General features: G+C 49.4%; 1 protein-coding gene across 2 annotated transcripts in view; it reads left to right on the forward strand.

Annotated features, from left to right (window-relative positions):
- SMARCAL1 (SWI/SNF related, matrix associated, actin dependent regulator of chromatin, subfamily a like 1) overlaps positions 1–14,325 on the forward strand; it is a 56,612-nt gene extending 42,287 nt beyond the window's left edge. For both annotated transcript variants that reach the window (XM_036254285.1, XM_036254284.1), the window contains exons 13-18: positions 4,840–4,910; positions 8,099–8,201; positions 10,877–11,059; positions 12,221–12,321; positions 13,196–13,292; positions 14,043–14,325. In XM_036254285.1, the coding sequence (XP_036110178.1) occupies positions 4,840–4,910; positions 8,099–8,201; positions 10,877–11,059; positions 12,221–12,321; positions 13,196–13,292; positions 14,043–14,282 (795 nt within the window). In that variant the 3' untranslated portion in view covers positions 14,283–14,325. The remainder of the gene's footprint in view (positions 1–4,839; positions 4,911–8,098; positions 8,202–10,876; positions 11,060–12,220; positions 12,322–13,195; positions 13,293–14,042) is intronic.
- The last annotated feature ends 5,592 nt before the right edge of the window (positions 14,326–19,917 follow it).

Below are 19,917 nucleotides of genomic sequence, written 5' to 3' on the forward strand. Positions count from 1 at the left end.
CTCCCTTTGGCACTCACAGGGCGCTCCCTTTGGCACTCACAGGGCGCTCCCTTTGGTACACACAGAGCGCTCCCTTTGGTACACCCTGACAGGGCGCTCCCTTTGGTACACACAGAGCACTCCCTTTGGCACACACTCACAGGGCGCTCCCTTTGGTACACACAGAACACTCCCTTTGGCACACACTCACAGGGCGCTCCCTTTGGTACACACAGAGCACTCCCTTTGGCACACACTGAAAGGGCGCTCCCTTTGGCACACACTCACAGGGCGCTCCCTTTGGCACACACAGAGCACTCCCTTTGGCACACACTCACAGGGCGCTCCCTTTGGTACACACAGAACACTCCCTTTGGCACACACTCACAGGGCGCTCCCTTTGGTACACACAGAGCACTCCCTTTGGCACACACTGAAAGGGCGCTCCCTTTGGCACACACTCACAGGGCGCTCCCTTTGGCACACACTCACAGGGCGCTCCCTTTAGCACACACTCACAGGATGATCCCTTTGGCACACACTCACAGGGTGATCCCTTTGGCACACACTCACAGGGCGATCCCTTTGGCACACACTCACAGGATAATCCCTTTGACACACACAGGGCGATCCCTTTGGCACACACTCATAGGGCACTCCCTTTGGCACACACTCACAGGATGATCCCTTTGGCACACACAGGGCGATCCCTTTGGTACACACAGAACACTCCCTTTGGCACACACTCACAGGGCGCTCCCTTTGGTACACACAGAGCACTCCCTTTGGCACACACTGAAAGGGCGCTCCCTTTGGTACACACAGAGCACTCCCTTTGGCACACACTCACAGGGCGCTCCCTTTGGTACACACAGAGCACTCCCTTTGGCACACACTGAAAGGGCGCTCCCTTTGGCACACACTCACAGGGCGCTCCCTTTGGCACACACTCACAGGGCGCTCCCTTTGGTACACACAGAGCACTCCCTTTGGCACACACTGAAAGGGCTCTCCCTTTGGCACACACTCACAGGGCGCTCCCTTTGGTACACACAGAGCACTCCCTTTGGCACACACTGAAAGGGCGCTCCCTTTGGCACACACTCACTGGGTGATCCCTTTGGCACACACTCACTGGGTGATCCCTTTGGCACTCACAGGGCGCTCCCTTTGGCACACACCGAGCACTCCCTTTGGCACTCACAGGGCACTGCCTTTGGCACACACTGAAAGGGCTCTCCCTTTGGCACACACTCACAGGGCGCTCCCTTTGGTACACACAGAGCACTCCCTTTGGCACACACTGAAAGGGCGCTCCCTTTGGCACACACTCACTGGGTGATCCCTTTGGCACACACTCACAGGGTGATCCCTTTGGTACACACAGAGCACTCCCTTTGGCACACACTCACAGGGCGCTCCCTTTGGTACACACTCACAGGGCGCTCCCTTTGGCACACACCGAGCACTCCCTTTGGCACTCACAGGGCACTCCCTTTGGCACACACTCACAGGGTGATCCCTTTGGTACACACAGAGCACTCCCTTTGGCACACACTCACAGGGCGCTCCCTTTGGCACACACTCACAGGGCGCTCCCTTTGGTACACACTCACAGGGCACTCCCTTTGGCACACACTCACAGGGCGCTCCCTTTGGTACACACAGAGCACTCCCTTTGGCACACACTGAAAGGGCGCTCCCTTTGGCACACACTCACAGGGCACTCCCTTTGGCACACACTCACTGGGCGATCCCTTTGGCACTCACAGGGCGCTCCCTTTGGCACACACTCACAGGGTGATCCCTTTGGTACACACAGAACACTGCCTTTGGCACACACTCACAGGGTGATCCCTTTGGTACACACAGAACACTCCCTTTGGCACACACTCACAGGGTGATCCCTTTGGTACACACAGAACACTCCCTTTGGCACACACTCACTGGGTGATCCCTTTGGCACACACTGACTGGGTGATCCCTTTGGCACTCACAGGGCGCTCCCTTTGGCACACACCGAGCACTCCCTTTGGCATTCACAGGGCACTCCCTTTGGCACACACTCACAGGGTGATCCCTTTGGTACACACAGAGCACTCCCTTTGGCACACACTCACAGGGCACTCCCTTTGGTACACACTCACAGGGCGCTCCCTTTGGCACATACTCACAGGGCGCTCCCTTTGGTACACACAGAAACTCCCTTTGGCACACACTCACAGGGCGCTCCCTTTGGTACACACAGAGCACTCCCTTTGGCACACACTCACAGGGCGATCCCTTTGGCACACACTCACAGGGTGATCCCTTTGGCACACACTCACGGGACGATCCCTTTGGCACTCATAGGGCGATCCCTTTGGCACTCACAGAGCACTCCCTTTGGCACACACTCACAGGGTGATCCCTTTGGTACACACAGAGCACTCCCTTTGGCACACACTCACAGGGCGCTCCCTTTGGTACACACAGAGCACTCCCTTTGGCACACACTCACAGGGCGCTCCCTTTGGCACACACTCACAGGGCGCTCCCTTTGGTACACACTCACAGGGCACTCCCTTTGGCACACACTCACAGGGCGCTCCCTTTGGTACACACAGAGCACTCCCTTTGGCACACACTCACAGGGCGCTCCCTTTGGTACACACAGAGCACTCCCTTTGGCACACACTGAAAGGGCGCTCCCTTTGGCACACACTCACAGGGCACTCCCTTTGGCACACACTCACAGGGTGATCCCTTTGGCACTCATAGGGCGATCCCTTTGGCACTCACAGGGCGCTCCCTTTGGCACTCACAGGGCGCTCCCTTTGGCACTCACAGGGCACTCCCTTTGGCACACACTCACAGGGCGATCCCTTTGGCACACACTCACAGGGTGATCCCTTTGGCACACACTCACGGGACGATCCCTTTGGCACTCATAGGGCGATCCCTTTGGCACTCACAGAGCACTCCCTTTGGCACACACTCACAGGGCAATCCCTTTTGCACACACTCACGGGGCAATCTCTTTGGCTCACACTCACAGGGCGATCCCTTTGGCACACACCCACAGGGCGCTCCCTTTGGCACTCACAGGGCACTCCCTAACAGTCGGCCAGGGTGCCATCCCACCAACCATGTGCAGTAAAGGTGTTTGTTTCCTTGCATCTGCATCAGCTCTACGTGGCAAATCTTTGGGCAAGTTTCTGAAAGTGCCTTTCACTGTTTCTCCTGTGTGTTCACCCGTGATCTTTCTTGTTAGCAAGTGTGGAGTGAGCGCAGGTGGGAGGGATAGCCCTGGTGAGAGTAATGACAGTGTCCGAAGGACGCAGAGGTAAAACTGGAGACTGAAGATGCCTGGGGGGCGGTTGCAGATGTGCTGCGGTGAGGTCATCACAGGGAAGCCTGGCTTTGTCCCCCTACTAGGGACCACGTTAGGTTAGAGGGCCTGTCCTGCAGCAGGGGGCCCTTTGAGGGTGCACGAATGGACTTCGTGAAGTTTGTGAGCTCATTGTCCACAGGCGAAAGTCTGTGTGTGTGTTCAGAGCCTCTTCAGAGAGTAGACTGGGCCTGTAGCTGAGAAACAAGCTGAGATACACTGCCCTGGAGCCCGGGCCTGTGGCTGAGAAGCAAGGGGAGACGCACTGCCCTGGAGCCCGGGCCTGTGGCTGAGAAACAAGGGGAGACGCACTGCCCTGGAGCCCGGGCCCGTGACTGAGAAACAAGGGGAGACGCACTGCCCTGGAGCCCGGGCCTGTGGCTGAGAAACAAGGGGAGACGCACTGCCCTGGAGCCCGGGCCTGTGGCTGAGCAACAAGGGGAGACGCACTGTCCTGGAGCCCGGGCCTGTGGCTGAGAAACAAGGGGAGACGCACTGCCTTGGAGCCTGGGCCTGTGGCTGAGAAACAAGGGGAGACGCACTGCCCTGGAGCCTGGGCCTGTGGCTGAGAAGCAAGTGGAGACGCACTGCCCCCGAGCCACGTCTTCAGCAGGTGTTCTAGGAGGTTGGAGTTGTTAGCTTGGACTACTGCCACGGTGGGAGGGACAGCGCCTGCACTGTCAGGACACCTGTAGAGGTGCAGGGGGCCCATCCCCTGTCAGCCCCCACGTGTTCCTGTGGTTTTGGGTACCTTTCTCCTTTCTTACCGAGATCTAGAGGAAAGACACTCTTGAAAGCAAGAAGCTCCTTGACCAGGCAGCACTTTTATGAGTGGGAGGGCCGGCTGCCCGGCAGTGGTGGTGAGAGTGTCTTCCCTCTCTGGGAGCCCAGAGTGACAGTACTGGTTACCTTATGCTGTGAAACTATTTGAGCATCTCCTGTGTTAGCATTCTTTATTGGGATTTATTTTCCCTATTAGATGTAAATAATAGGGAAAACATGGCTTCTCCTCCTGGGAAATCATTTACCTTATGTGGGAGACAGGCCCAAAACACATGAGTAATGGCTTTGAGATGACACGACGGTTGATTTAGCAGGTCTTCGATGGAGTGAGCTTTGTCACTTGGGTGTGGAAACAGCTTGGCAGAAGACAGTGGGGAGGAAAGACCACGGGCCGGGATGTCCTGTGTAGGTTGTCCCCAGGCCTGGTAAATAGGTATGCTTAGCAAGGCTGCGTTTCAGCCCATCTCTGAGCGTGGCATGTTAGTGCAGCTCCACCCGAAGTGCCTCTCCCAGGAGTGTTCTCGTTCCTTGCCTCCTCGGATTCTCACAGCAGTCCCCAGAGGGAGCCGGAGTAGCCATTGTGCCGTATCTCCGGCGACTGGCATTAAAACCTGAGGGTTTGTAAAGCTCACAGTTGCGACAAGTACGTCCGCTTAGCTCAGAGTCCTCCGAGTGGGAGCCTAAACCCTCGACTTGTCTTTCCACAGAAAGGCCAGCAGAGAGAAGCCCTCATTCTCTTCTTCAACAGAACAGCGGAAGCTAAGATCCCATGTGTCATGTAAGTGGTCACTGAGTGCCGACTTCTCTCTCTCATCTGTGAAAGGAAACATTATCTTAGTCTGCCACAATGGTTTTACTGCTGTGGGAAGTGATCAGAGACTCCAGGTACAGCCGCCTGGAATATCAGGTGGAGGGCACCTCAGCCTCACCGCCCACTAGGCATGAGCAGGCTGGCCCCTGGAGCGCCGCCCTGAGACCCCGTCTCAGCCCCAGTGGGCTGGAGCTGCTGTCACTCGTGAGGAGGGTGGGTCCCCAAACACTACAGGGACGTCTTCCTCTTGCTACAGCTGTGCTCGCTAGCCTGTGGATATTTGGGGTTTTGTGGAAGACCGAGAAGCTGCCTTATGGTGATTCTCTGGTCTTCTCCAAAGATGTGAAGTTTCAGCCATTATTTGCCCACAAAAAGGAGAATCTCAAAGTTCGTTCAAAAGATGTGGGCCAGTGGCCATTGTCACACTGAGTTCTCCATCCTCCCTATAAACTAAATCTGAAGTGATAATTTCTATTATTCACTGACTTAAAAAAACCTCAACTGTCTGCCGTTGTTAAAGAAACCCACTCACATTCAGATATCACTGTGGTAGAAACTGGGGGCAGTTCTAATGACGTGCAGTTTGCCTTGTTTTTTATTGTTTGACATTCATGTGAGACTGTAGCAGGATACTGGTCCAAGTGATTAAATTTCAATGAAAATGAATTGGTGGGTTGAGCAGTGCCAGGTGGGCCGTGGGGACCGAGATCTGGGATCCACTGAGACACACGGCCTCCCCGCCCTCTTGCTCAGCCGCCAGCTCCGCCTCACGAGCTCTCCCCACAGCCTGTGTCCCGACCGAGTTCACTGTGTCCTTCAAACTAAGGCTCTCCGTCCGCCCCGCCAGGGCTGCGGGTGCTGGCCGCTCTCCTGCGCCCGCCTGGCGGGCACGCCGCTTTCCTTTCCGACACTGACGAGCCCTGAACTCCGGATGTGGTGCTCTGTCCTGTGTGTTGAGTGCTGGACCTAGAACCAACCATTTTCCTTAGAATTTATAAATCTAATCACTTTGCCACCGTATAAATAAACTTGGTAATACCTTGTCTTCATCCATTCGGGCTGCAGTAGCAAAAATACCATAGAATGATAGATGATGGTGGCTTAAAGAGCAGATGTTTCTCATCGTTCTGCAGGCTGGGGTTCAAGGTCAAGGTGCCAGCACGCTCAGTCTGGGGAGGCTTCTCTTCGGGCTGCAGACAGCCGTCCCCTCGCTGGGTCCTCCGCAGCGGTGCCCTCGGGCTCTCTCTATGCCGGCCCCAGCTCCGTCACCCCTAGGCCCTTCCTTCCAATACCATCACATCTACGCGGGGGCGGGGGGCACAGGCATTCGGCTTATAACATCTTATACATACTTTTCAAAGTTTCATTATAAATTACACCGTGCTTCACTGTTTCCAACAGTTTTCGTGTCTGTTAACTCATTTCACATTTACAGCCCCTTCGTGAAATCAGTAGAATAAGTCATATTGGCCCTGTTTTCTAAATGCAGAAACTGGGTAAATCTCATGGAAACCTCTGGACCTGAGAGTCACGTAGCTAATTGGAAGTAGATTATAAATCTTAAAACTCAGCCCTGGCCAGGTGGCTCAGTTGGTTAGAGCATCTTCCTGATACACCAAGGTTGTGGGTTCGATCTCCAGTCAGGGCACATACAAGAATCAACTGGTGAATGCATGGATGGGCAGAGTAGCAGGTTGATGTTTCTCTCTTTCTCAAATCAGTAGATAGTGGGGGGAAAAAAGAAATGGTTAAGATGGTAAATTTTTTAAACTCTAATTTTCTCTGCTAGTTTTTCTTTGCTGTTGTCTGTTTTCATTTTAGTGGGCATCTTTCAGTACAAAAACGAAGGTTACTGTGGTAGGCGGGTCTTTCCTTCCTGGGAGCTGGGGCGTGAGGACGGGCAGAGAGTGAAGGGGTCTGCGGTGGAGGGGGGGGGGGCTTGAGGAGTACTGGGGCCTGTGGTGATTATGAACTGGCCAAGTTAATTTTATGGCCTTGTGACTTTTTAATACTGTAGCAATAAACATTTTTGCTTATATCATGGCAAATTTTATGTCTCTCAAACTAATGAAAGTAGATTCAATTTAGTGCCAATGATTCACAAATTGAATTCAAACCCTGGCTGGCCATAGTGATGTTTGAAAATAATTCTTAGATGTTTAAAGTACAGTCCACTTACCTTTCTACCACCTGCTTATCACGGGACACCTTTGAGGTTCATCCTGCTCTAAGGAGGGCGGTGTCTGCTCTCTGTCCAAACACTCCTCCTGGTAAGGACGGCCTCAGGCAGAGCACACGGTTCTTCTGTCCCCAGAAGCTCACCTGCCAGCTGTCTGCAGGAGCCGTGCCCTGCACTGGGATCGACCCTCTGCTGGGTGCTAGTCCTGGGGAAGCCTCCGGGGCGTGCTGATGGGTGACTCTCCCCTCCAGCCCTTGGGGAGCTGCTCAAGATAAGGGTGGGAAGTCAAGAAAAAACACAGTGCATAGAGCAGAGAAGTAAATTAAAAGGGGAATAAAAACCAAACAAATAAGGTCCTTCCCCCGTATTCCTTCGCCTCAGGAAAGAATTCACTTCGCACTGACTTACCTGCTGGCCCTGTGGCTGGCAGTGTAGCGTGGGAAGGAGCTGGAGAGCGCTCCCTGACCGTCTCTCAGGGTTATTGCTCAGGTCTCAATATCACACATCTAGGAATTTGATTAATGCCAGGAATCCCTTAATACCCTGCTTAGGCACTTTCAGACCTATAGACAACACTTTAGTTTGTATTGAAAACACATTATAATGATGGTAACAGCCAAAGTGAAACTGTTAATTATCTTCATGATCCCATGTAATAAGAATGTTTCAGTAACATATCAGAGATACATAAAACAAGGATACTTCCATTTATTTGTATCTGGGAGATGACTAAGAAGTATGGAAGAACTCTTGCTGCACACAGGGGGAAGAAGGCTTGCTTCCCACAGCTCCTAATTTTGCTTCTATTCATGCGACCTGGCCTGAGGGAAGGGAGAGGGGTGAGCTCTCGGGGAAGTGGGAGAAGGGGCCGGCAGGGCCGTACCCCGAAGGTGAATGCCACAGGCACAGTCACTTTTCAGTGATTAGCCTCAGCTGGATGTGCATGTTTCATTTGTGTTGTTGTTGTCAATTGCAGTGAATATATCCTGGACCTGCTGGAAAGTGGAAGAGAGAAGTTTCTGGTATTTGCACACCATAAGGTGGTTCTGGATGCAATTACTAAAGAGCTTGAGAGAAAGGTAAGCTCCCTTCGAAATGCCACACCAGGTGCTCTTAGTGTTTGTGTGGCTGCTGAGTTGTTCTGAGCAGGCTGAGGTCAGCACAGAGTGCGAGGTGGTTCCGGAAACAGTGCTGCAGCCTTCCTGAGGCAGTATTCCTGCCCGTAGACCCACAGGTGGTCAGCACGTTTCCCGGTGCTGCCATGAACTCCCTCCACGCTCCGTACGCATGTCCCAAGACTCTTGCTTTGGGAACATTTCCCGGGAGGTTTCCGTCATTCTGGGTAAATAATTAGAAAATGGACAGGGGATGAGGTAGCAGAAATCATTCTCCTGCGCGGAGACGAGTACTTGTGTGAATATCCTCTTCTGTCCTTTTGTTCCTCCTCGCTACTGCCACGGTGGCTTTGATAACCACCCACGGCCATGTGCAAACTTCAGGACAGTTCTCTGGCCCCAGGAAAAATGAGAGAAATTACAAAGGAAAGAATAGAGTCAGATCATCTGAACAGGGATGCGTTCTGTCACGCACATACACAGCTAAATCATGGTTCTCTTAATACATTCAGTACCCCTATTTTTTTCCCTTGCAGGGAAATTTGGCAATTATTTAATGTACATGCTAATTTTTCCAAATTTTTCTTCTAGGGATTTATCCTAAGGAAATAACCAGACCAGTCAGAAAGATTTATATACAAGAATATTAGCCCTGTTGTTATGTATGATATTGAATAATTAGAAGCTTAAATGTTCAATAGTAGGTGTACTGATAAACAATAGGCCACTCAGCCATAAAATATAATGATGTAGATCATAGGTTCTTAACTTTGTGGAGATCACTGGACCCTTTAAGAATCTGAAATATGAAAAAATTTGACTTTACTAGTAATCAAATGAAAATTAAACTAAGATACTTGTTTTAACCTATTAAATCTGCAGAGGTTTTGAGAATGTGCATTTCTCACTATTGATAACAGCAGTGAGCCGGACGTGCCCGTAGTACTTATGGGAAAAGTAATTTGGTGATAGTATTAGGGGCCTTACATGGAGTTTTTCCCTTTCGCCATAGTACTTTGATTTTTAGTAGTGTAGTCCGGGGAAGTGACCAGATGGGGGCAAAGATCCACAAACAGATTTATTTTGACCATCTTTTAGAAGTTTTTATTTCACTAGCTCTGTTGAGGCATAGTTACCTTGCGATAAACTGCGCATATTGGAAGTGTACTGGTTGGTAAGGAACAAGGTAGTGGACGCGTCTGTCAGCCCAGAGGTTTCCTCCTGCCCTTTGTAACACTTGCTGTTTCTCCCACTGTGCCGTCTCCAGGCCACCATGACCTGCTCTTTGTCCCTGAAGATACATTTGCATTTTTAGAGCTTTATATATGTGGACTCACACAGTGTGTACTTTTTTTCTCATCTGATTTCTTTCTCTCAACCTGTTTTGAGATTCATACATGTTACCGTGTGTGTCAACAGTTCATTTTTTTTAATTGCTCAGTGATAGTCTACTGAATACATAGACCATGATATTTTACCTATCCACCTCTTGTGGACATTTGCCAATCCATCCTTTTTAATTAAATTAGAAACCCCCAAATGTAATGATATAGATGAATGGTTAAATTATACTGTGGCTGCATAATGATATATTATACAGTGATTAAAAGTCATGTTTCAGAAAACTTCCAATAGTTTAGTTTATTTTTAATGTTTATTAGAGAAAGGCAGGATATACAACTTTTATTTAAAACATATATACATTGAGAAAAGAGTGACAGGAAAAAATAGATTGGTAATAGTACTAATATTTATTTTCCTTATAATGTTTGTCTTTATCATTCAAAAACATTTTTAAATTTTTCTTGAAAGAAAATAAGCTGAAGTAGGCAGCACCCAGCTGATCTGGCCGCTGACTCTTGGGCATTTACCTCAAGGGAATGAGAACATATGTTAAGGCAGGAACTTGTACATGAATGTACCTGGCAGCTTCGTTTGTATCATCCCCAAAACTAGAACTAGATGTCTTTCCAAAGGTGGATGGCTAAACTGTGGTCATACATACCACAGAATACTACTCAGCCAGGAAAAGGAATGAGCTACCAGTGAGTGCAGTGGCTTGGATGACTGTCCAGGGAATGATGCCCAGTGAAAAAGCCCATCCCCAAAGGTTACACACTGAATGACTCCATCTACATAACAGGCTTGGAATGAAATGTGGGTGGGAGCAGGAGAGAGGTGAGCGTGGTTAAAAAAGGACTAAAAGGGATCCTTACGGGGTTAGAACTGTTCATATCTTGACTGTGAAGGCTGATAACATAAAAGGCCACATGGGTGACAAAATTATATAGAATACACACACACACAAGTTTAAGTAACACTGGGGAACTCTGAATAAGATTAGTGGATTGTATCAAAGTCAGTATCCTTGTCCTGACCATGTGCTATAGTTTTACCTACTGTCACCATTGGGGGAAACCAGGCAAATGCACAAGGAGCCCCTGTGCATTATTGCCTAAACTACTGGTGAATTTACAATGATCTCAACACAGATTTTAACTTGAGAAGAAAGGAGAGGCAAGACAAGGAGCCCCCAAAGCGGTACGCCGTGACAAGCTTGGTGGTGCGGCCGGGCCGGAGCCAGAGCCGCAGCATGGTCCTGTCCCGGGGCCCACCTCGCTTCCCTCCTGTTCCCGCAGCAGGTGCAGCACATCCGCATCGATGGCTCCACCTCCTCGGCGGACCGAGAGGACCTGTGCCAGCAGTTCCAGCTGTTCCAGGGGCACGCCGTGGCCGTGCTGTCCATCACCGCCGCCAACATGGGCCTCACCTTTTCCTCCGCCGACCTGGTGGTGTTCGCCGAGCTGTTCTGGAACCCAGGGGTAAGGGACGAGGAGACTTGAAGTCCCTGGGCATGCTCATGGCTGCAGGGAGGAAGCAGCTGGTGTCGGTGGGGAAGACCAGGTTTCTGTGAGCTGTCCCTAGGGTCACTTCCGTTTCCACTAGCCCTCAGAAGCGTGTTTACTCCACTTCTCAGTCTTCACTTAGAAGTGAGGCCTCACACCTCTGTTAGCTAGCTCTTAGGTCTTCGCAACAACCTCCTACATGGTAATATCCACTCCATCTTATCGGTGGGAACACTGACGTTTCAGAAGGCTGGAAGGAATCTGAGAAGTCATCTCTCTATGAGGAAATTGGGCGCAGATAGGTGCACAGCTGTCACCAAAGAGGAACACGTGGCAGCACCAGGCCGTAGCCCAGGCCTCTGGCTTTCCACCTTGTGCCCCTTTTGTTAACCGTCACTGAGCTGCTTTTACCACTGGGGCCAAAACCCACTGCTGTGGGTGTTCCTGAACGTGGTCATCGCACCCACTGGCCTTACCTCTCAGCGAGGGCTGTGACAGCAGACTGAAGGCATTTGTCTGGGCTCACAGCATTTTCTCCTGAGCTCCTGTCCCCCTCGCGTGTTCTCACGTGGTGCGGCTCTCACTTGCCGTGCATGGTGCCTGCTTTAGTGACGGGTGGACTTCGGGGGGAATGCATTTTGTCATGGAAACAGTGCTCCTGGTTTTCATTGTTCCTTTTAGGGCTTCCACCATATGAAAACCACCCTATCCCCATCACATATAGTCTCTGCCTTTGATGCAGTGTGTTGGTTTAGCTAGGAGATAACTGTTCTTATTTCACGGAGAGAAGAATGGAATGTGCCAGTGTCCTTCATTTGCCCTTCATCGCAGCCTCATGGCAGAGCTGAAGCTCGCTCCCCCTCCACAGGGCCTAGCACCATGCCCAACACAGAGAGGCCTTCTGCAGCTATTCTGCTGTGGGTTCAGTTCCCCAACTGGTGTTCTCTTTGGTCTGTGTTTTGCCAGGTGACATGTCCTTTGTAGGCAGAGGCTCAAGGGGCCTCCACCATGAAACACATCAGTGAAGCCCTTTGAGGAAGAAGGGTTGTGGGGGATGGGGGCCAGGGGCTGCCTGCTGTGGTGGGCTGAGCTGCTTCAGGCCTTGACCTACATCCACCTGATCCCCGGGCCTCGCAGGTGCTGATGCAGGCCGAGGACCGGGTGCACCGCATTGGACAGTCGAACTCCGTGGGCATCCACTACCTGGTGGCGAGAGGCACGGCTGACGACTACCTTTGGTACGGCCGGCCGCTGGCCCAGCGTTTGGGGTTGAGCAAGGGTGGACACTGATGATGTATTTCCTTTGCTCCCTACGGGCTTCTGCTTTTGCTAAGGGCTTCCTCCCACTTTCATCATGGCCACGTTCAGCTCCTTCCCAGCATTCACTGGGGGCCTGTGGGGTGCACGAGGAAACTATGCAGGAGTAAAGGGTGTGGCTCCTTCCCCACTGGCTTTAGACCAGGGAGGAGAACTGATTGTGATGAAATGTAGATCAAAAGTGTCAAACACTGTTTCTAGCCCTGGAGGCAGTTGCTGAGACAGGGTGACAGCCCCCTTTGCCCCTTTATAATGTGCGTCAGGACAGAGTGGCTCACCCTGGGCCACGTAGCGCTTCATTAACACAGCTGGGGGTTCGTGTCTTTTACCTAAGCAAAACATCCCCAAATGCTCTTTCCCAGTCCCATTTCCCCCTTCCTGATACTTTCTTGATTATCTCGGTTTCCATTACTTATCTGTTTCCAGCCTCTGGACTGAGGGTCTTAGCTCTGCAGTGCGTGCAGCTCGTTACTATTTCCGTCACTCGGTGTGGTGGGGTTTAATTGGGCAGTTCATAACAACACGAGGTTCAGAATGTTGTTGCAATGAGGCAGCCTACATTTCCTACACATCTTCCAGTAGAAAGAATTTTGAACCTGATGCTACGAGCTCGAAATTGGTTGGTTCACAGTTGAGAGGAGGCAGATATTTCAGGGGGCGCTTGTGCCTTGGGAGGCACAAAGATGTGGAACAGCAAGCGTGTCAGTCCTGCTGCGAACAAGGAGGGTGGTCCCGTTTTCATCAGTCTTGGTTCTGTGCAGGTTGGATTCACTGCAGCTCCTTTCTCCCCCTCAGGCCCATGATCCAAGAGAAGATTAAAGTTCTGGGTGAAGCTGGGGTTTCTGAGGCCAATTTTTCAGAAATGACAGAAGCCACTGATTACATCTACAAGGTAACAGCTGCACATGGCTCTCACCGCTGGGGCAGAAGGAGGCATTAAGCTGCCTGCCAGCCCTTGGGTCCGCAGCAGGAAGGTATGAGCCGCTCCTGGGACCTCCCCCAGCCCAGGAGCTGAAATGATGATCTGCAGTCATTCTCAGTTCAATCCATGTGTGCGTCCTTCATGGACGAGTGATGGCACTGACTTCTCCTGCTTCGGCCCTTCCCCCGAGATGCTCATACGACCAGGGCTTCCACATCTGCCCCTTCCATCAGGCCTTTAGAAAACTCCCTGTGGCAACGGTTGAATCACTGCAAAAAGCATAGCAACACCACGTAGCAGGGCTGCCACCGGCACGTGTCCCCCGCAAGAACGAGGAGTGTTCAAAACCAGGCATTGCTTTTATAGAACTTATTTCCCCTCAGCCGCTGCATTGCAGTCTCAATGCCTCCCATTTTGTAGAGGGGTAAACTGAGGCACGCACAACAGTGAGACTTGCCCAGTCACAGAAGCCAGCCCAAGGTAGCCGGCTTCCCCACTCCACCCAGCACTCCTTCTGTGCCAGCCCCTCGCTCTAGGAGAGGAAGAGGCCCGTGCAGCCCTCCGGGCCAGGCGGGTCCTGCTGCTCCAGCGATGAGTAGTTGACAGGGCGGGCCTGCACGCCATCACGCAGCGCCTGCCACGTGAGCTGTGCGCCCTCCGGTGTGTGCTCTCACCCGCCAGTGGCCTGGCTCCTTTCATCTTTCCTTTCTTTCTCTGAAGGACCCAAAGCAGCAGACGATCTACGACCTGTTCCAGAAGTCCTTCGAGGAGGACGGAAGTGACAAGGAGCTCCTGGAGGCAGTGGAGGCCTTTGACCCGGGAAGTGCTTCAGGAACGTCTGGAGGTAGTTCCCAGGACGTGGGAGCCTCGCAGGACGAAAGCACGTTGACGGGCAGTCCAGTGAAGAAAAGGAGATTTGAATTTTTTGATAACTGGGACAGCTTTACCTCTCCCCTGTAAGGGGGAAAAAGCATTGAAAAATCATGGAATTCATTAAAATAAAATGGACCTTTTGTTTGTAAAGCCTGTGCTACTCTCGTCATTAAAGGGGTGCCAGTCTCCAATCTCAGTGAGTTTCCAAGCCAAAGGACAGCATTTCCTTCCCAACCTCATAGTGTGGATTTGGGTCCTAGTTAACCTCAGTTTCTGGGTTGAGAAATAGAGACAGTAGGTTGTAGGAGTGGTAATTCATGTTCTTTAAATAACGAGCTGCTTCCTCCACAGCCCACAAAATGTGAAGTTTTAAAATTGATTGACTCAACAAATATTTATAGAGCATCTAACGTGCCAGGCAGTGTTCTAGGTGCTGCGATGATGCGCCGGACGCCAGAGGGAGCGTGGGCGTCTTTCAGAGGTTATCACGGGGAAGGCAATAGTCACACATCCTAGAAAGAAAAACAGGAGGTATGGTTGAGAGCAGGGGTCGATAGGTCTTTTCTGTGCATAGCAGTAGTGAATGCTTGAGCTTAACGAGCAGGACACCTCTGCTGAAACTGCTCGGCTCTGCTGCTGTGCTGCGTAAATAACCACAGATAACCCGGAAACGACGGTTACGGCTCTTTTCCGACAGAACTCTGCTATGGACCCTGAAATCTGAATTTCATATAATTTCCATGTGTCACAAATCATTACTCTTTCGATTTATTCCAATCACTTAAAAATGCAAAAATCATACATAGCTCACAGGCCACGCAGAAGCAGGCAGTGGGCAGAGTTTGGCCTGCAGACAGACCCAGCTTGCCAACCTGCGGTTCAGAGCAACACTATCGAGTATAACGTAAACCACATAGGTGATTTTAATTTCCTAGTAGAGTATTTCAGAAAATAAAGAAGGATCAAATCAATATTTTATTTTACCCAACCTATTCAAAATATTGTCATTTCAAAATACAATCACTAAAATTTTGTCTTCTCTCATCCCTGAAGGCCTCCAAAGCAAATTTTATTTATATCGTGTGGCCTATATATGTTCAGGTACACCATTCAAAATGTGCCTCTGATTTTACTGCGAGCCATCCGGCCATTCCTGTGCGACTTCGTCACAGACACTTGGCTGCAGAGACCACTGAAGACCTGGGTGAGGAAGGGTTTCCACACCGACTCCTTTGCCTTCTGCACCTTGCAGCCCAGACACACCTCCCAGCAGCTGCTGTGTTTTCTGGAAATGTCGCTTGGAATGAAGAAAATGGGCCCATCTCATCCCACTTTTGTCCCTGCCACCAACTCTGCCCCCCCTCCCCGCCCCAGTCCATTGGCACTGTCTCTGCCTCCCTCACCAGGGTCATTAAATGGGGTCCTGTTCCCTGAGTGACCGTGGTTAATTTCTGCCTCTAGGGCCTGGCGTCAGGAAGGTCCTGTTAACCGTGATGAACTGATGATTGAATTAATCATGTCTTTTCCTTCTTGACTCCACACAAGCCTTTTTCTAGGTCAGAGGGAGAGCTGGGGAGCAGAGCTGGAGGGGCCCCCCTTGCCATGGGCTCCTGGGTTTTGCCTAGTCTGTGTGTTCTTATCTACTGGAACCTTGAGGCTTTTTGAAGCTCTTTTTTGGTGAAATATAAACTGAAAAGAGGATAAAAAGAAGCCTAACTATTTTTTACCCCATCCTCTCATTTCTTACAAGTTCAGGTAAAAAATGGCTTGGAAGCTTAACAGGGTTTCATCGGAGCACTCTCACACCTACGTTTTACTCTGGCTTTGTGTTTTCCTGTGGGTCTCAGGGAAGGAAATGGATTCCTAAGCACAGCAGAAAGCGCTCAGAAGCCTGTGAGTCACAGTCTGGGTATTACGACAGCCAACAGTTATTTGATTTTGCAACACCTGCTCACATTCACACCCCCCCCCCCACACACACACACCCTCCCCAACCCATTAGATTTTATTGAGTACCGGGTACTGTTCTGTTTCTAATGCCCTTTTGGGGGGATAAAATACAATACACAAAACAAATTGACAGTTTAACAAAATATAAAATAAACACCTGTGCAACCATGATCCCAAGGTTATGAATATAATACCTTCCAGAAGCTTTATTGCTTGGCTTTTAATGTTTAGATCTACAATCTACCTGGAGTTTATTTTTGTACATGGGTGAGGTAAGGTCAAGGTTAATTTCTTCCCATATGAATATGCAGTTATCTCAGCACTGCTTATTGAAGACTTCCTTTATATACTGCTCCGCAGTGGCTTCTTTTTCACTGTTACAAATTGGATGTGAAAATTAATCTAGAAATGTATAAGTAAAAAAGTGACAAAGTCCTATATTCTCCTTCTTTCTACCCTTAGCCCTACTTCCTAAACATAATAACTAATATAAACAATTTGGGATGGAGCCATTGGTGGTATATTCCCAATACATATAATTATATAGAAATATACAACAGGTTTTTGAATAACAGTTTTGTTCAATGTCCTTTTGTTACAACATTGATGAGATGCTGTAGGAACTTAACTCATTCATGTCAATTAGTCTATGGTAAAATTGGTTTCCTTAAATATTGTTTCACTTAGGGTCACAGAACCTATTGGTGGCATTAAGTGAGGACCTACTGTATGTAGAATTTGTTTTTACAAACACTGGATCAAACTCTGTATTGAAAATGGCTCATTTCACATAAGGTATTTGGCCATTGTTTCATATTGATCTACTTACCTCTTTTAAGGATTGCAGAATAACTCCATTCCTGATGGATGTGCTGCCTGTGTCCATGCTCTATGAAACCTCCATTAAAACGACGACAACATGCCAGGCAGGTGTGGCTCGGTGGCTTGAGCATCGTCCCATGGACCCAGAGGTCCCAGTTGGACTCCTGGTCAGGGCACATGCCCAAGTTGTGGGCGTGATCCCCAGAAGGGGCTGTGCAGGAGGCAGCCAATCGATGTTCTCTCTCACATCGATGTTTCTTTCTCTCTCCCTTCCTCTCTGTCTCAAAAAATCAATGAAACCATTTTTAAAACCCTACAATTTATTTAAAGTAAATCTGTGGAGAGAAGGAAGGGAAGAATCTGTGTTGAATGTGTTTCAGACATCAGATTCTTTCTAGGTGTCCAGGACTTGGCCCTGGTAAGCTTTGGTCCCCTTTGCTGAGTCAGCCCTTCCCTGCAGAGCTTGGACCACAAGGTTCTTAGCAATTCTGTGCTAAGACTTTGCTCTTGTCTATGGCCTCCAGACACTTCAGTGAAGGGCAACCAAGAGTTCTTCAGGCAGGAAGTGAAGGACCAACATGGAGCCTGGGTCTCTGGAATAAACCCTGTCTCCAGCATGAGCTGAGTGTGGGATGATGCTCGCAGCTCACACTTCTCTGAAGGATAAAATGTTCCATATGCCCCCAAGAGAAGTGGTTGACTCAACAGCTGAAAGAGCTCTTCTCGGGAAGTGACTTTTATTTATTTTTCTAAAGGCGAAAGTGAATTCTGAGTGCTTCTGAGGAGCAGGGTGACTCACCAGAGATTTTTACTGAGACTTTTATGGATACACATCACAGTTAACAATCTGTGTACCTGATGGTCCTCTGAAGGGATGAGATTTATTATCCCACAGATAAGACAAATTGAGATTTTATGAGAGGCACAACTCTCTGCAGCCACTGAGAGCGGATTTCATGAGAGTGCTATTTGTACATCCTCAGGCTTGCTGCTTAAAAAGAGCTGTTCAGTTTTGACAAAATTGCTCTGAACATGAACAATTTCCTTCTATTATGGGGTGTCTCGTTTTCAGCCATTCTGCTGCATTCTTACTGATGGAGGGAATGGGGGGGGGGGGGCGGATGGTAAATGTTCTAAGTGATGACCTGAAGTAGACTCTAGAGCCAGCCCAGGAGAGCACGAGGCTGGGCATGCTTACCCACTTATCCATGCTTACCCCACTGCTTGGCACAGACTGAATGTTAAAGTATTTGTTTGTTTTTTTTTTAACACTCCTACTAGTCTGCTTTTGCACCAATGTGAATATATTTTTGTTTTAATTTATAGTTTTCTGGGAGCAGGGCATAGTTTTGGGGAAGAGGTTTCCAGAAATCATCTCTGAAATGCAGTGTGTTTCTCTACTGGGGAAGGAGGGATTTGCTCCTTGGGCCCCTTGCTATTCTTTGTCCTGAAGAGGAAAAGGAGACATAAAGCCTGTTATGGAATCGAGAGACCTTGGGCACATTCCACTCCCTTGGGGGACATCAGATGGCAGTAGCTGTGACTGTAATAGGTTCATTTTGTTAAAGAAGTTAAGGAGAAAAGTGATGGGTATAGTGTTAAGGGAAAGTAAAAAGCAGATCTGTTGTAGTCCCTTGAGTATGGCAGAAGAGGAAACAGCATTGAAAAGCATCAGGAGACACTGCCATCAGGTCTTATCATCATCTTTACAATAATAACATCACTTAGAAATGCCCTCTAGGTACTTCATAAAAGTTCTTTCATTCTCCCAAGAACCTTACAACGTGTATGGAATACTCGCTTCGCAGCTGAGAAAACAGCTTGAATTATGTGACATAGTAGAAAGAGGACTGGTCTATACATCATTTATTAGCTGTATGACCTTGGGCAAGTCATTTGACCTCCATGGGCCTCAGTTTCCAGTATTGGTTAATTATCTCTAAAGCTGTGTTTAGTGCCCTGGCCAGTTTGGCTCAGCGGTTAGAGCGTCGGCCTGTGGACCTGAGAGACCCGGGTTCAGTTCCCGCTAAGGGCACGTACCTCGGTTGCAGTTTGTCTCCGGCCCTGGTCGGTCGTGAGGGTGGCAGCCACTCGATGTGTTCCTTTCACATCGATGTTTCTCTCTCTCTCTCTGTTCCTCTCTCTCCCTCCCACTCTACCTGAACAAAAAATGGAAAAATGTCCTCGGGTGAGGATAAAAAATAAATAAATAAATAAATAAATAAATAAAGCTGTGTTTAGTTCTGGTGTAATTGGATTGACCCAGACAAAGTAAATCCTTTACAAACCCTTCTCACTAGCATACCATGCAAGATACCATGTCCCCATTCAACACGCTTCCATGACCACAGACATACCAGGCTCCCTGCTCAGTCCTGGGCTGCAGAGGTGGACACAAAGGCCCTGCCCTCATGGGATTGACTTGTGGTGACCTTGGGTGGTGGTTGTTGTGTTAACTAGACTTTATGTTTCAGTAGAGTTTTAGATTCATAGAAAAATTGAGATACTCCAGACAGTTCTTGTATGAACATCTTACATTTCCCCCATTATTAACATCTTACATTTCCCCCATTATTAACATCTTACATTTCCCCCATTATTAACATCTTACATTAGTATGGTACACTGGTTTTTAGTCACCACTGCGCCAGCCTCCTGCCCAGGGCCTGCGCTTTTAGAAGATACATGTAGAAAAAAGCGCGATGTGGAGTCACTAGATTTAAGCACTTCTCTAAGCCAAGAGCCAGCCAAGTCCCTTAGAACTTCCCTTGTCTATAAAATGGAAGAATTGGTACCTGCATTGCAGGATTTGGGAGATGTACGATAATGTGGACGTGCGAAGGTGTTTCCAGGATAGTTTGTTGCTACAATTTGTGAATCACAGTAAACCAGGCCGAGAGACCTCTCGCCACACTCCCCAGAAGGCCGCGCGATCGAGGAAACCTCCAGA

Source organism: Molossus molossus, unplaced genomic scaffold, assembly GCF_014108415.1.
Source record: "Molossus molossus isolate mMolMol1 unplaced genomic scaffold, mMolMol1.p scaffold_m16_p_11, whole genome shotgun sequence".
Classification (NCBI taxonomy): Eukaryota; Metazoa; Chordata; class Mammalia; order Chiroptera; family Molossidae; genus Molossus; species Molossus molossus.